General features: G+C 43.2%; 1 protein-coding gene across 2 annotated transcripts in view; it reads right to left on the reverse strand.

Moving 5' to 3' along the window:
- The window catches only part of slc6a8 (solute carrier family 6 member 8), a 93,975-nt gene that overhangs the window by 33,083 nt on the left and 46,037 nt on the right, over positions 1-14,855 (reverse strand). Inside the window, exon 1 of one of the 2 annotated variants that reach the window (XM_064300612.1) lies at positions 8,723-9,863. The exons of the other annotated variant lie outside the window; for it this stretch is intronic. Within the exon in view, the coding sequence (XP_064156682.1) occupies positions 8,723-9,035 (313 nt within the window). The 5' untranslated portion in view covers positions 9,036-9,863. Of the gene's footprint in view, positions 1-8,722; positions 9,864-14,855 lie in introns of those variants that run through there. 2 annotated transcript variants of the gene reach the window in all.

Raw genomic sequence — 14,855 nt, forward strand, 5'->3', positions numbered from 1 at the left:
TCACGTGTCTCTCTCTCTCTCTCTCCCTCCCTCCCTCCATTCCCCGTTCCTCCCATCTCTCCACGCACTGCAGCGTCCAATAAAGCTGAAAAAGCCCTAAAAATAGTTTTTAAATAAATAATAAAAAAAAGAGAAGCAGGAGCTGCCTGTGATCCTGCCCATGATGAATGAAGCAGAGAGACGGAGGGGAGCATGTGATACTCACACAAAAAAAAAAAAAGCATTTCACCTCAGACAGGTGACCAAACACACACACACACACTGCCCAGTGGGTTCACCATACAAACACAGAGACATAAGGCATGGTTTATGCCTCTTTTTGCCCGAGGCAATTAAATATGCCATATAGTGGAGTTATTTTTCTCTCCAATTGTTCTTGGTGTGTTTGTGATCGCCAACCACTTCCCTCTAATTCTTGTTGAAGCTGGCTGTAAAGTAATGTGAGTAAATGCCATAGCTTTGATACAGGTTAATCAAGTTATTCCTGTGGTTCGGTCACTGATACTGTTGTAGGACCTAGGCCCAGGATCTGTCCCAACTTGCTCTGTGATGTCGGCTGATAAAAGGAGCTGAATGAGCATTTTGGTGGACGTCACTGCCACACAAGTGACGCATGTCTGAAGGTACACATGCTCCTAACTAATAAGAACTGCAGAGATCTTAAGACAACCCCCTCAAAGGCTAGCAAGGTGGGAAAAAAAACCCATAAAATTCCTCAAGCATCAAACCTATTGGGGTAATTTTAAGACACTAAGGGCCTCAAAAGCAGAGAAGTATTGCCTTCTCCCATCCACGCAGGTACACAGGTCTGACCCTGCAGAGAGAGAGTCCACCTGAGCTTTTGAGCCAAGGGGGTGGCGGGGGGCACGTCCTTTACCAAAATTTTCTATAGCGGGTGGCACCTGATGCAGCGGCCGGTATAAATTGGAATGGGGGGGAATCATATCATTGGGGGAAGCACTTTGGTTCCAGCCCGGACGAGAGGACAGGTGCACACACTCTCGTCGGCGTTGGAAGAAGGTGTAGAGAACAATCGAAATTGCTCGTTGCCGTTTTGCTCAGTGCGGGAGCAAACTATCTAGCACCGGTCGTGTTGTAATAGCCGAAAGATTGCAGTGCTACAACAGGTGAGCAAGGTTTTGTAAAGTTTTAATCTCAAGATGGAATGGGTTTAAGATGTGAATGTTTTTTGGAGAATGGAGAACCATCGTTAAGTTTTGATCGTGCATTTTTCAGTAATAGCGCTGGTGCGGAAGGGTGTACGTGTATGCGGGGGGAGTGTTTGTTTGGTCCCCACGCTTAAGGTATGCCTCATTTTAATGATGGATTACATGAAGCTTGAGCATTTTGATATTTTGTAAATTAAAAGGAAATGTTTTGTTGATTGCTATTGTGCGCATTAAATAAGGTGGCCAAATTATTGTTTGTATTTCCTTTCCGGGAGCTTTGCAGATTTCCTCTGCTGCTCTAACTGTTCATTAGTCCCTTTTTTTTGGTTTTGATTTAACGGTTTGTGATTTCTAGCCCGCCAGGCGTATGGGCTGATGTGAGGCCAAAGAATTTGGGAGTGCCTCCGTGGGTGGACTAGTTTCTTTTGGTTGTTTGTTTGTTTGTTTGTTTCGTTGCTCACCACTTCCCCAGGGCTAGTTAGGGCGGAATGCAGGTGAGGAGAACAGGTAGCATCTCGGGTTGGTAAGCTGAGGAGTCTCGATGTGAACACGTGTGCTTATATTTCTTTATCTCACTAGCGTGAAACTAGCAAGTCCGCAATTTCCATGAGTGTCATATTACAAGTGTTCGGCTGAAAAGTGTGAGTACTTGTCTTAAGTGTAGTGATATTAGTGAGTGCAAAATTTGATGACAATACCGCCAAAAATGAGCATTCTGCATTGTTGGCAAATAAATACATTAGCTAACTAGTTTACTAATTCATTGATTGAGGTCCATTGATTGAAGTTTTCATCAAATACCCCACCCGTAAAATAGTTTACAGCGATAGAGCAGTGAGTTTTAACACTGTCAAACGGTGTATCGTGTGGCCAGACTGATTGAAAAGTTCACCATAAAAAATCATAATGAATGCAAATGAACCCGACTCAGGCCCAAATACGGGTCGGTGCAATTTAAGGGGCCAGACTTTGGAAACTTGCATGCCAAACAGTATATAAACGCCGGAGAGCATGGACGTGCACTTCTGCACAGGAATTCACATGGACCAATACCCATGGGTTCACTAATTACAATCCAATGTGACACTTAGCCAATGTATCGGACTTTCAGCGTTTCTAATGCAGCTGCTACTGCCTATTACCTGCAGGCTGTAATTGCTATACAGGAAGCTGTTATGGTGACAACTTCCTGTCATAAGCACGGTTATCATGCCTGCTGCTCGAGTTGTTCAGTTACGAGAGGAATGAACAGTTCACCAACCGGATCTATAAAGGGCGTTGAAACAAATGCAACGAGAAGTAAAATCCACTGTAAACAAACAGAGAAATGGAAACTGTACAATGTCAATATCAAGATATTACCTACATGTTGAGGGGAAGGCAAAGTGTTCAATTACAGACATCAATAATATATATTATTTACATAGTGACATTTGAATATACCATTTCAAACTACTACTCACTATGTCTTTTTAACATTTCATTAGAAATGTGGTATTATTAGAGGATGGCAAAAGGCAAATCAGCCATGCCAAAAAGTACGGCTGATTTGCATACCTGTTGGTACAGGTAAGGGCGCAGAAGTCTAAGGGTTGCAGACTAGTTTCTATGTTAAATGCAATTACGAGAGGTCTTCGGTGTTGAGCAGGGGTCAAATAAGTTGAAGATTCACCTGTCCTGTCTGCAAACTGTGTACATTGTCCTCAAGCTTGACAAAAAAAAGAAAGAAAAAACTGTCGGCTAGCATTAAAGTTCCAAGTTGACAGAAAGTACACTTGAGTGAGTAAGAGGTTTTTTTTTTGCGTGTATATATTTAATCTGTTCGGCTGAATAATTCATGACGTCTTGGCAGGTTGCTGTGGAGCGTTAGTCCTCACATCCTTTTAGTGGAATTGGGAAATTGTGTCCACCGTAGGCTTAATTTTATTTGCACTGGTTTGGCAGCTACACCCATGGACTCCCCCTCCATTCATTTTCCCCTCAGAATGAAAACTAGCTGCGCAGATACTTCCTGAAAAAAATTCTTCTACTGGCACTGTTGGCTGGACTCAAATGAGACAGACTGATAACTGCGCTGAGACTGAGCAGGACTAACACTTATTTATTTTTATTTTCATTTAGCCAGATTATGTGTTTTTTCTGTCTGCTTATCAAGGTAGCAGTCTGTATATAAAAACTACGGACCTGGACCAGGCTTTGAGCTTGCCTCCGACCGCCAAGCATACTGTAAGATCAGGAGGTTCATATCATAATGAGCTCCAAATATGCCAGGGGGAATCTGTGAAGGGCAACAGTGCAGTTTAATTGTTGCGGTTTGACTCCCAGGTAGGACACTGCTGTTGTGCCCTTGAGCAAAGTCAAAGTCACTTAGCCAGCATTGCGCTTCAGCATACATCCAGCTGTGTATATGGATAGTATGTAAAAAAGCTGTACAAGCCGCTCTGGTTCCCAGCAGGTGAGTAAGTTGCTCTGCACCTCAGCAGGTGAGTAAGTTGCTCTGGACCTCAGCAGGTGAGTAAGTTGCTCTGGATCAGAGAGTCCGTTAAATGCCAGCACTGCCAGCGATTATGAAGATGGTGTCCAGGGAGCGAAACTGGAATACCGTAAACTTAGATGCCTGAGGGACCAACACGAACAGTGGAAATGAGGCTCTTCATTACGACGAGACAAAGCAAGGGGACAGGCAGTCGCCCCAGGGGAAGCCGAATTGCACTTTCATAAGGTCAGAAATGCAGGACTGCGGGGCGCCACCCGTGGGCATCGCATGATTCAATGTCATGTCCCTCTGTTCCCTGTGCGAACGGGACCTTTTCAACCCCCGGGTAACTCGATTTGATTTGGCCGAGCCTCTCTCGGTGACCCCCTGGGGAACGTACACAAACACGCACAAAAGGACGACCAACCGAGCTTGGCAGCCTCGAGCGGCAGAGACGTCTCCCTCGAACCGGTTACCTCTCTCTCTCTCTTTCTCTCTCTCTCTCTCTCTCTCTCTCTCTCTCCGTGTTACCTTAGACCCGCGCTCCCTGGGGGGTAAAGTAAGCATTCTCGCGAAGAAGACGCTCTTCTCCGGAGGCCTCTTGTCAAACTCTGCCGTTAGGTCAGTGCCTGCCGGGGTTGCCGGGTTACCAGGTTTTTTTTTTTTTTTGAGCGAACAAGTGATAGAGTTCCAGAGGATTGATGTTTGCCTCATACTGTTTCCCACCAGCTGGCATTCCTGCCCCCTTTTCGCCCGCTGTTGGGTTAGGGTTAGAGTCAGTTAAAAGCCCCACACCTGGGGCAAATCACTCTTCTGCTTCACCAGGGACACAAGGGCGATGCAGTGAAGGGGGACGTGTAATTTTGGATTATGGGAACACAGGCTCCTTTCGACCAGAACAGTGACTATATCAACAGGCCCACCACAGAGAAAGGAAAATCTCTCCCGAAATCAGGCTCAGGTATCCCGCTGCTGGACCTTTAGCTGAAACGAAAGCCATCCATCCCTCTCTGGCAATATCATTTTAAATATAATGGGCTGGATTCAATCAAACACATGTCCTCAACTTTGAATTACAACTAAATGCTAATTTTAGGCTTTTTTTTTCTTTCTTCAAACCGTTTAACACCAACTCACCAAAATGATCTGCTATGAAAAATTTTAACATTTGCATTCATTTAAATCTTTATTGACTGACAGCAACTGTACACCTTTAAAAAAACATGATTCAGCTTAACACAACTGGCTTGAATTAAGGACAGAAAGAAAATCCAGCAAATGACCGGTCAAGACAAACAGACAGAAAAGCAATTTTGATCTCACGTCCAGTACGTGGCAAGCCAGACAGCAGAGAGAACGTTGTTTTCAGGCCAAATAAAACAAAACAGAAAGAGCATCGAGGTACAACTGAAATTTTAGACAGGGGACTCTGTGGAATATAGCATTTCACCTATGTTTATCTTAACTTTATAAATAAACGGCAGCTTTCTTTGTTCATTGTTCCTTTCAAACATTTGATGGACAGGTACTTTGTTGGCCTCCATAAAATTAAGTTGCCTTAGAAAAATAATCATTCCATAGTGGACGCTGTTTAACCATTTATAGAAGCATAGATAAGCAAGTTATATAATGGGCTATAACTACAAATACATCGGAGAGCTATCAAAAGGAGCCTGTGCTGTTTTCAGTGAATATATCCACCACCTAACAATCAGCATTCACTCATCAGAGAAATATTTGATCATATGACAAACAGAGTTTAGTTGTAGGTTTACAATGTCAAGTTTATATGGCTGGACTTTGGTAAAGGGTATTTGTTTAGAACACATGCCAGCTCCTTATTCAGGTATTAAATTTCAGCTATTAGGTTTAAAAAAAAGAAATGTATTTATTTATTTTTTAAACTAAGCTTGCCTATGATTTACTGGGGTTCTGACAAACTGTCAGTGCCAAAGAGGCTGCTTGAAACCTGAACCATGGTTGAGCAGGTCATAAATCATGATCAAACCATATATAATAAAAAACCGTTTGGCCTTACTGGATTTCTGCCTTTTCACAGAACTGGTGAAAGGCGGCCTCCCTCAAGGTCACAAGTGCTTAGAACCAAGATTTGGGGATTCCAGACCTTTTGGCAAGGACAGTGTCCTGGTACAGCAACTCTACACCGCGGAGAATAAGTGTGGAAAAGGTCACCCAAGATAGTCTGCTGCTAAACCAAGATCCAGCGCTGTACTCACTGGCAGTTTCATTTATACAGGACCTTTGCTTTTTGCCAGGCTAATCAACGCTCATTCAGCCTGTTCGTTTTGACCGTTGCTCATCCTCACTGGAGGAGACAGCTTCCTCATTCGCCCACATACAATAAACTATTCCAAGCTTTCATGAGACACGTGAATCTGATGCAGGAATTTAAAATAAATAAATAAATAAAGAATCAGATGACCAGGAATGATTCATTGACATGTGTTCATTCTCATTAGTGAATAATAATGAATCTAGTACTGGTGATTACCACCAATGTCTGTATTTAAAACAGAACTGTACAAGGTCATTTAAGTAATGAAATCGTGCTGGTACCAGTCTGCAGACATGAAACAACAGCAACACGTCCTGTTTTAAATCTCAGTTCTGTTTTAATGCCAATGATCTATTTTCAATGAAGTTTTAAACTAAAGCTGCATTGGCGGATTTCGTCATGAGAAAGTAATTAATTGTGCTGAATGGAAATTCACAGTTAGCTACACACCTAAAAGGTAGTAAGACAATCAATTTCAACAGGATTTTATAGACCAAAACACATGAACACACCTCTTCACGAAGACATTTAGCCTACCTTTATATAGCATCTACATTCACATTTACCACATACCACAATGCATCTGTCCATGACTATGTCCCTCCTACACTAACTGGAAATTTCTCATTGTTGATATAGTCATGAAGGCTACATGAGATGGGTACTGTGGTTTATTATCACATAAACCTTTTATGTTATTTGAAGAACTTCTTAAACACTTCCTAAATTTCCCTTCACTATTAATTTATCAGCAGTATAAGCAGTGTTTCTGTATAAAACACTCAGACAATTGATTTCTAAATGTGGCTCGGCACCTGGAGAGAGAGAAAACGTGGCTACCATGCGCTAATCTCAGTTGTAGCTGTACAAAACCATCTGACTATATAGGCTACCACCCAAATATGAAAACCGATCACTTCATTTGAATGAATCAATTTTAAAAAAAAACAGTCGGGTTGCTACAACATTATAAAGTATTGCATATATCTCATGAATGCACATAAATGAATATGAAATACATAAAGTAATCGTGGTAAACATCCATTCATCTTCAACATGCTGCATTTTCTAATATTATTGTTTCTACAGCAATCCAAGGGTAATTATATAACAGGGTATAGCATTACCCCCACCTCTAGGATGCTTACTGAGGCACACGAGTTAACGGGTACATATACATTTCAGATTCGCAAATCTGAACGGCAGAATAACGTTTACTTTGGAGGTATGTCTTCACGAGCAAGGGTGGTTCTAGAATGCATTGACAGGGTGGGCAATATCAATATTTGAAATATCAGTTAAGCTTCCAGGAGCGAGCACGCCTCGCGCGTCGTCACACTTACGTAGGCTACTCTCAGTCTCCCGTTTATTTGCTACGCATGTATTAGGCAATCAGATTTTTTTGCAATTAGCCGTTGGCCGCCAGCGGCACATGCAGCACCCTGCCCTGAGGCTTCTTCCTTTGTAAAAAGCGCTATACAAATAAAATTGTATTTATTCTAGTCAATCGTAAAATAATGTTAAAGTTAAAACATTTTCTGATTGGTTGGTCAGAACAGAGGCAAGGGTGGGCGACACCTCCTGTTCACAAGTCATTGCTCATGTAGCTATGTAGTTTTGCACTCCACTGCTATGGCTGAAGTGGCAAGAGCTGTAGAAAAGAGACTTGGCCATTGAGATTACCAGAGGGACAAAAACATATTTTAGAACAAAATGGTTTCCACTCTTTCGACCGAAATACTAAATCTCAATAAGATTTAAACAACTATTATGGAAAACTGTGATTGCTGCTGGTGCTCCGGTAATGTTCTGATCGCCTCTTCCAACCGGCATTATGCACACAATGACCGGCGAATAACCGGCACTGCATTTACGTTGCAGCTCGCTTATATTGAAAATATTTCTGTATTTGCTGCAGCTTTGACAGCTCGATTATTAAATAACTGCTTTACGCAAACGGAATCGCGAGGATGGTGAGAAGATATAGCCTATATTTGCGCTTCTGCGCAGCAATGAGCTGTGAACAGCGGAAAAAAATGGGAGGGCTATGGTGACACGTAAGTGAAGGACTGACATCCAAGCGCTGATGCACCGACGATTCGAAAGCACAGATGGACGTGAACGCAGACCATAAATAAGTAAATACAACCTCTGGGGATAAAGTGGCGGTTGACGACCAGTTAATGGCAGCCGGTGTCGGGTACGCACTTAACTAGGCGACGAGGGTGATTCTCCGCTACAGAAGGCAAATGCCTGTGCGTAAAAACGGTCAGTATTGCCTCCGGCTAGAGCCTACGTCGACTTTTGATTTTCCTATTTGGCGATACATATTTGGTAGGGTTTACAGCAGAATAACAGGTTTAAATTAATCAGCGAACCTATATATATATGGCTCCGTGTGTAACTCTTATTTGCCTATATCATTCTTTGAAATCGATGATTTAGATGAAAATTGACAACCAATTTCTTGATGCAACAGAAATTGCGCTCTTTATTTTCCCACCCGAGTAAATCAGCCAAGGAAGGCGTTAAACCCTCTACCGTGACGTCACAACACACGGTCTGACGTCCGCACGGTACTTCTTAATTACCTGAAAACTGTCTCAAGTCAAGGATTCCTTTCCTCGCCGTGTCTCCCAAAGGAAACAGACGGACGGGCAGCTTACCAAAAGTCGTATATGGAAACGTAAAGTCGGGCTTAGTACCCGTGTTAGTTATCACAGCGACACAGCCAAAGGAAAGGGGTTTTGGGTGAAAACGGGCAGGGAAAACTACACTTACCGCCACCGTTCTTATAGCAGAGGTAGGGGAAACGCCACACGTTGCCCAGCCCTACTGCAAATCCCACGCAGGACATGATAAAATCCATCTGCCGGGTCCAAGTCTCTCGCTCGGGGTACCCAACTTTGTCCACTGGGGGCATGGCTCCAGGTGCACCCCCAGCTGCGCCAGCCCCTGCACCTCCAACCAGGTTCCCGTTCACGCCCTGGTGCCCATTTCCGTTGGGGATGAGGTGGCCCTTCTTCTCCTCTCCGAGGACCAGATTCACAGCGCAGCAGTCGCTATTCAGAGCGGATTTCTCCATCCCAGCCATCCACTTGTAAACAAAGAACCCTCACAGTTCTTAAAAACTCTGGGAAAAGATAAAGCCACTGACGAGATCAGTTAGTAATATAAATTTTATCCCAGATAGTACAGTCCTCTAATTTTTCTCAGTTCAGTTTCACCCCCAAGAAAGGGCACCAGAATGTCCTTTCGTTTTTCGGGCGGCGATCCCCAAATGTATAGACGATTGGATCCTTGCTCTCGTATGAGTATGTGGTTTTATTAGTCGACGGAATTATACATATATTTTATATATTTTTTTTTTAAGTCAAATGCCCAGCGGTGAGAATGCTGACAAAAGACTGCCGCGAATCGCGTTAGGGAAAGGGCAACTGGAATTCAGAATCGGCTCATAAAATTAAGGAAACGAAAATGAGAAATAAAATGAGACACGCTCACGAAAAGAAAAACACCGAGCTAGACAGCACCTTCAAAAACAATCCACGAAACACTTAAATGTGAGTCTGAAGAATCGCATGGGAACGTATCTCTCAAAGAGGAGACGGGAGTGGAGACGAAAACTAAGCGAGCCTGGAGCTCTCTCGTCGGTGAATATACCGTTACAGCATTCGGTATTTTTTGCCTCAGTAATCCCGGTCTAGACCATCTTTCGCTCGGCTTATTGTCCCCGCTCTGAGAAGCCTGTCGATACGGGTCTGCGCAGTAGCTACGACGCCTGGCGCTGTCTACCTTCCTCGGTGCTGGCTGGTTGACCACTGAAAGTAAAGGAGGTCGACTCGCAGCTTTTAAGCGTAGCCGTCGAGCAGGACGTCACTTGGATTTCTCTCCCTTCCCCGCCCTCCTTAAGGACACACTCTCAATCACGTAGCCCAATGAAATCGCAGCCATTCTCTCTCTCTCTCTCTCTCTCTCTCTCTCTGTGCGCAAAAACTCATACCCATTCAGCAATGCTGAATCTATTCACACTGTCACGTCCCGTTATGAACTTTTATTTTTAGCTGGGATTTTTGGAGAAGCAATAGGGCGTCACCAGGGACTGATATCCTAATCAGAAATGAATGCAAATAAGCCTACATTCAATAATAAATGTAGACAATGCAGCCATTGAAAAAAAAAAAAAAAATGTGACGCATTAAATAGCGCAATGTTTTAAACCAACAGAACAATCTCCAAAATCTTTGGATTATCCTACGGACCGAGTCCGTACAACTTCAGAGACTCGAGTCCAGACCGTTTGGAAATCCTGGTACATTTGAAATGCAGTCGTCGAAGCTTGACGTACTGAATGTGCCGAAACGCCAGGCAAGTGTGTCGCCAAAACTGAACGGTATTATTGTACAGCATGCATATTGTGTGTCAGTCCGACCCATAAAAATAGCACTCCGCCGCCAAGTTATATCACTGTTAGTCAGAATGCATCTTTACCATACTTAGGCAGCGGTGGCGACGTGTCACAATGCCTGCAATATATAAGCCCAAGGAACTTTCCAAGAAGGTCATTGCATTCATTCAACCACTGCTTTCCCTCTAAGGTATACTGCATGCCCCTAGTGTTCCGCGGGGAAAATGAAACCTTGAAACACTGGAACATTCCTATGCGCAAGACCAAACTACAAACAGACGAAATATAGCCATAGTTTTTAAAACTCTATTTTCTAATCGACATTTGCTTGTCAGTCATATCCACTGTCTGTCTGTCTGTCCGCGCGCATCTAAAGATGCGCAGTAACATATTTTTGCCACTGGAGGCAGAAATAACAGAGGGGCCAGAGTCTGCATCTGTGATTTTTATTATGATGTCATCTTACTCCGTTAGTTCATTGAGTTTTTTTTTTTTTTTTTTTTGCGTGTTACATTGAATGAAAGCATTTGGCGCCCTCTATCAGCAAGAGTATATTAAAGCAAGTAAGTAGAATAGAACATTGTTAATGCTGTAGTTAGCCCACTGGTCCGCAAACCTCTCCTTGGATACCGCAAGGACTTTGATTGGTTGTATCAGTTGTGTTTCAGGCACCAGGATCCGCTGGCGGTATCCGCAGAATGGTTCGAGAACCACTGCGGTAGCCTATGCACGAGTGACGGGCAGCGCGTCATTGTAGGCGAGCAGTAGGTACGAGCGCTCGTGCGCGTGCACGGATCAAAGTGAAACATATAGCTCGAAGACATAAACCGTGAATACATATTTTAGTCATTCGGGGCCGTCAAGTCCTCCCTGAAAACAATTGTTATTGGGTTTTTTTCCCCATGTACACAGCTTTCAAGATAAATTGCGTTTTGTGTTTGAACTGCTCTTAATGGGAAAGACAACACCTATTGCACAGTTTGACTGATTGATTGATTTACCTACACTAGTGGTTTAAAACTTTACCTGGTCAGGAACAACTCTTTGTTGTGACATTTTCACATTTATATTACATGTATTTGGCAGACGCTTTTATCCAAAGCAACGTAGGCTACAATAAGTGCATACCGAAGGTCATTGGAACAAATTGCAAAACACAGGTCCGATTAAGGTAAAATACTCATCATATAACAGTTATTCATAAGTCTAGTTCACAAGGTAAGCATAGGCCTGGTACGAAAGTTATGGCAAGTCAAACTAGGAGGCATGACAACGAGCTACAACATCAAGACAGCGGTACAAATGCAATATAAATGCTGGATGGAGGTACAAGTGTAGCATGTTACATTTGCCATATAACAAGTGAAAGTGGAACCAGTCAAGAGTACGGACTAAAGATTTAGTTAACACATTCACTCTGGTGAAATTCACGTAATCGCGATCAACTCTGGGCCCTTATTTATAAAAATGTTCCTAGATTTATACTTGAACTTAGTCTTAAGATCATTTCCGACGGTGTGCTTACGTTCGATTCATGCAAAATACTGAGAATAAAACCTTGCTTACGCAGGTTCTAAGAAGCCCATTTGTAACTATACGCACCTGTGATCTCTAAATCTTAAATTAACTTAAAATTGACGGCACCTGAACGTGCCTTACAATCAGCGATTTCCCCTTATATAATGCTAGCACAAATGAGGGTTTAGTCTCTGAAAACTCTCCCTTCTAAAAGCACGGTTTTCAGTGTCTTCCAATAACGCAAGAACAGCCATGGTTACTTTTTTCTAATTTGACACACTATTTATAAAACATCGCATCCTGTTTTTAATTCAACACACCTTGCGTCTGGCAATTAATTCCACACACCTTTAATTGATATTTCCTATCAAATTGTTCATAAAGCTAATGCAAAATTCACCACAGGCTTGGACGCATATGCGTCCCAAAAGGCAATACACCTACATAACCAGCAGGAAAATCACTTACGTTCAAGTCTAGACTTTGCGTAGAGACAAGATCATTTCCACGTCAAAGTAAGGTTTTATAAATAACTATACGTGGTTTTCTGCGTAAAACATACTTAAGATCAAAATTGATCGTAAGACCGTGAGTGGTTTCACTCATCCTGAATGGAAGACAGGCGATCAAAAGTGAAACGAGACATATAAAAGAAGAGAGATAAATGAGTCAATCAAACGCTGTGTGCACGCGAACAGCGATCAAACACTGCGCCTCTCACGTGCCGTGGCATTGCATTCATTGAACAGATAGCCTACATTTACGCACAGCAAAATTTGCATTATAGGAGAAAACAAAAATGCGGGTCAGTTCAGTTAAACGATCAAAGCGGGTTTCCAACAATACAATTAATGCTAGGGGAGTGGGTAAATAACTGGATCAGCCGTGGATGTTGATAAGCACTGTAAACCGCACGGCGTTCAATCAGACTTTCTCACTCGACCTGTGAAGGGACGATGGATCTCAGTGTTAACCACAATCAGTGCGTGAAGGGGACAGTGTTTAAGCCGAGCTGATTACAGAAGATTTCACTGCCAGACTGTCTGTCCAGATAAATGACTGTTTTAGTCTCATTACTGTCATTTAGGCCTGGCACAAAATTGTATGAGCCCACACAGTCCAAACACTTCCTGCCACGAGGCTGTATTTAGTACTGCTTCCCTGGAAAATAAGTAAATAAACACACACACACACATACACACACACACCGTAAAAAATAACAGCAAAGTTGCCAGTGAAAGACCGTTTAATGAAGAGATCCTGTTAACTGTGTAAATCCTATTATTTAATGGGATGGCCATTATTCTACTTTTCTTTTTTTTTGTGAAGTCCTGTGAATTTTAGGTACAATTGAATTGCATTTCATTGAACCCTAAAAGGTGTAAAATCACAAATGTGTGATTAGAATGTTCTTAACTGAACATTCTAATGGTGATGTAACAATCACTACTGGTAACTGAATGCAACGGAGTTCTAGAACAGTGGAGAACAAAAAAAAAGAAAAGAAAAAAAAACATTCCAAAAAACCTACGCCTCAGAGTTGATTTAAGGTCGGGTAATAAGTAATCAGTGATGTCAGATAATTGGAGGTACTCATCCTTTTCAGACAGGGATGGTGCAACTTCTTATCCCTTCCCCCCCTCCAGCAGCGAGGGGCCCTGACCCTCTAAGCAGCGAAAGGTGGGAACACCGCTAAGTCTCCTCTCGCACGTTTTCTTCACTCTAAGTTTAGGTCACGGTGGACCTCGTGATGGGAGAGCAGCTGTCTTGGAAAGGTTATAGATCCTTTTTTTTTTTTTTATAGCGCCGTGAAAATAGCCACTGTTTGGTCAGAGCACGCCCGTCCCCTTATAAACCCTCCCCCGATTATGACACGGGGGGGTAATTTATATCCCGCGTGAAAAACTGTCCAGTACAACGCAGTGTTTACAAAATGTCAAACAGTGGGTTGGGTAGACATTCTGGGGGTCTGGTTTCAAATTCTTTTTAAAGAGCTGGTATCTTCAGCATTTCCAAAACAATCTAGGTAAAGTTTTATGAGCCTGGCGTAGGAGTGACAACAGGGTATTTTAGAAGTTATGCAAGCACTCCCACCCTCTGCCTCTCTCTCTCTCGTTCTCTCTCATTCTCTCTCTCTCTCTCTCTCTTTCATTCTCTCTCTCTCTCTCACACACACACAAAAACACAGACAGTGCTAATATTGCTAGTTTCAATAGCATCACACAGGATGCAGGGATTCTGTAGATGTTGTTTTTGCTCATGTATTATCAAAGATACCTTAAAATAAATTGAATAATATATTTGTCCATTAGCAGTCTTTCAGGTAAGTTGACATTTAGAATTAAATTTAAAAGATCAAATCTGTAGTACACAGTACTGAGTGATGATACGCGGCTCAGAGAAAGACACGCTCATGTGACGGATTATAAAAAAATTTGCGCTGACAGACGATAAATACTGCGGACTGACCCGTAGCTCTCATTACACGCTGGACTATCACAGGGTGAACAGCGGATTGAAGCCATGTTACCTGCTGCCCTCCCAGCGTCTGCTTAAACCCCCTACCTGGTAAATGGTAAACGGTAAACGGACTGCATTTATACAGCGCTTTTATCCAAAGCGCTTTACAATTGATGCCTCGCATTCACGAGAGCAATTGGGGGTCAGGTGTCTTGCTCAGGGACACTTCGACGTGCCCGAAGTGGGGGGATCGAACCGGCAACCCTCCGACTGCCAAACAAGTGCTCTTACCGCCTGAGCTATGTTGCCCCCTACCTCCCCCCCCCCCCACCCCCCGCCTTCCGCCCAGCTGTTCTCATGCGGACACAAACTGCCATTCTATTTTCATCGGGGTTATGCCAGGGGTCTCCTGGTCATTTGCTCATACTTGGCCCTCTCGGTGCGGATCATGTGGGCTGCTAGCTGTCCTCAGCTGCGCCATTTTCTCCCCCGGTTCTCACCGCGGGGGGCTTTCCGACAGGCGGCCGG

The sequence above is a fragment of the Anguilla rostrata genome, chromosome 11 (genome assembly GCF_018555375.3).
Source record: "Anguilla rostrata isolate EN2019 chromosome 11, ASM1855537v3, whole genome shotgun sequence".
Lineage (NCBI taxonomy): Eukaryota > Metazoa > Chordata > Actinopteri > Anguilliformes > Anguillidae > Anguilla > Anguilla rostrata.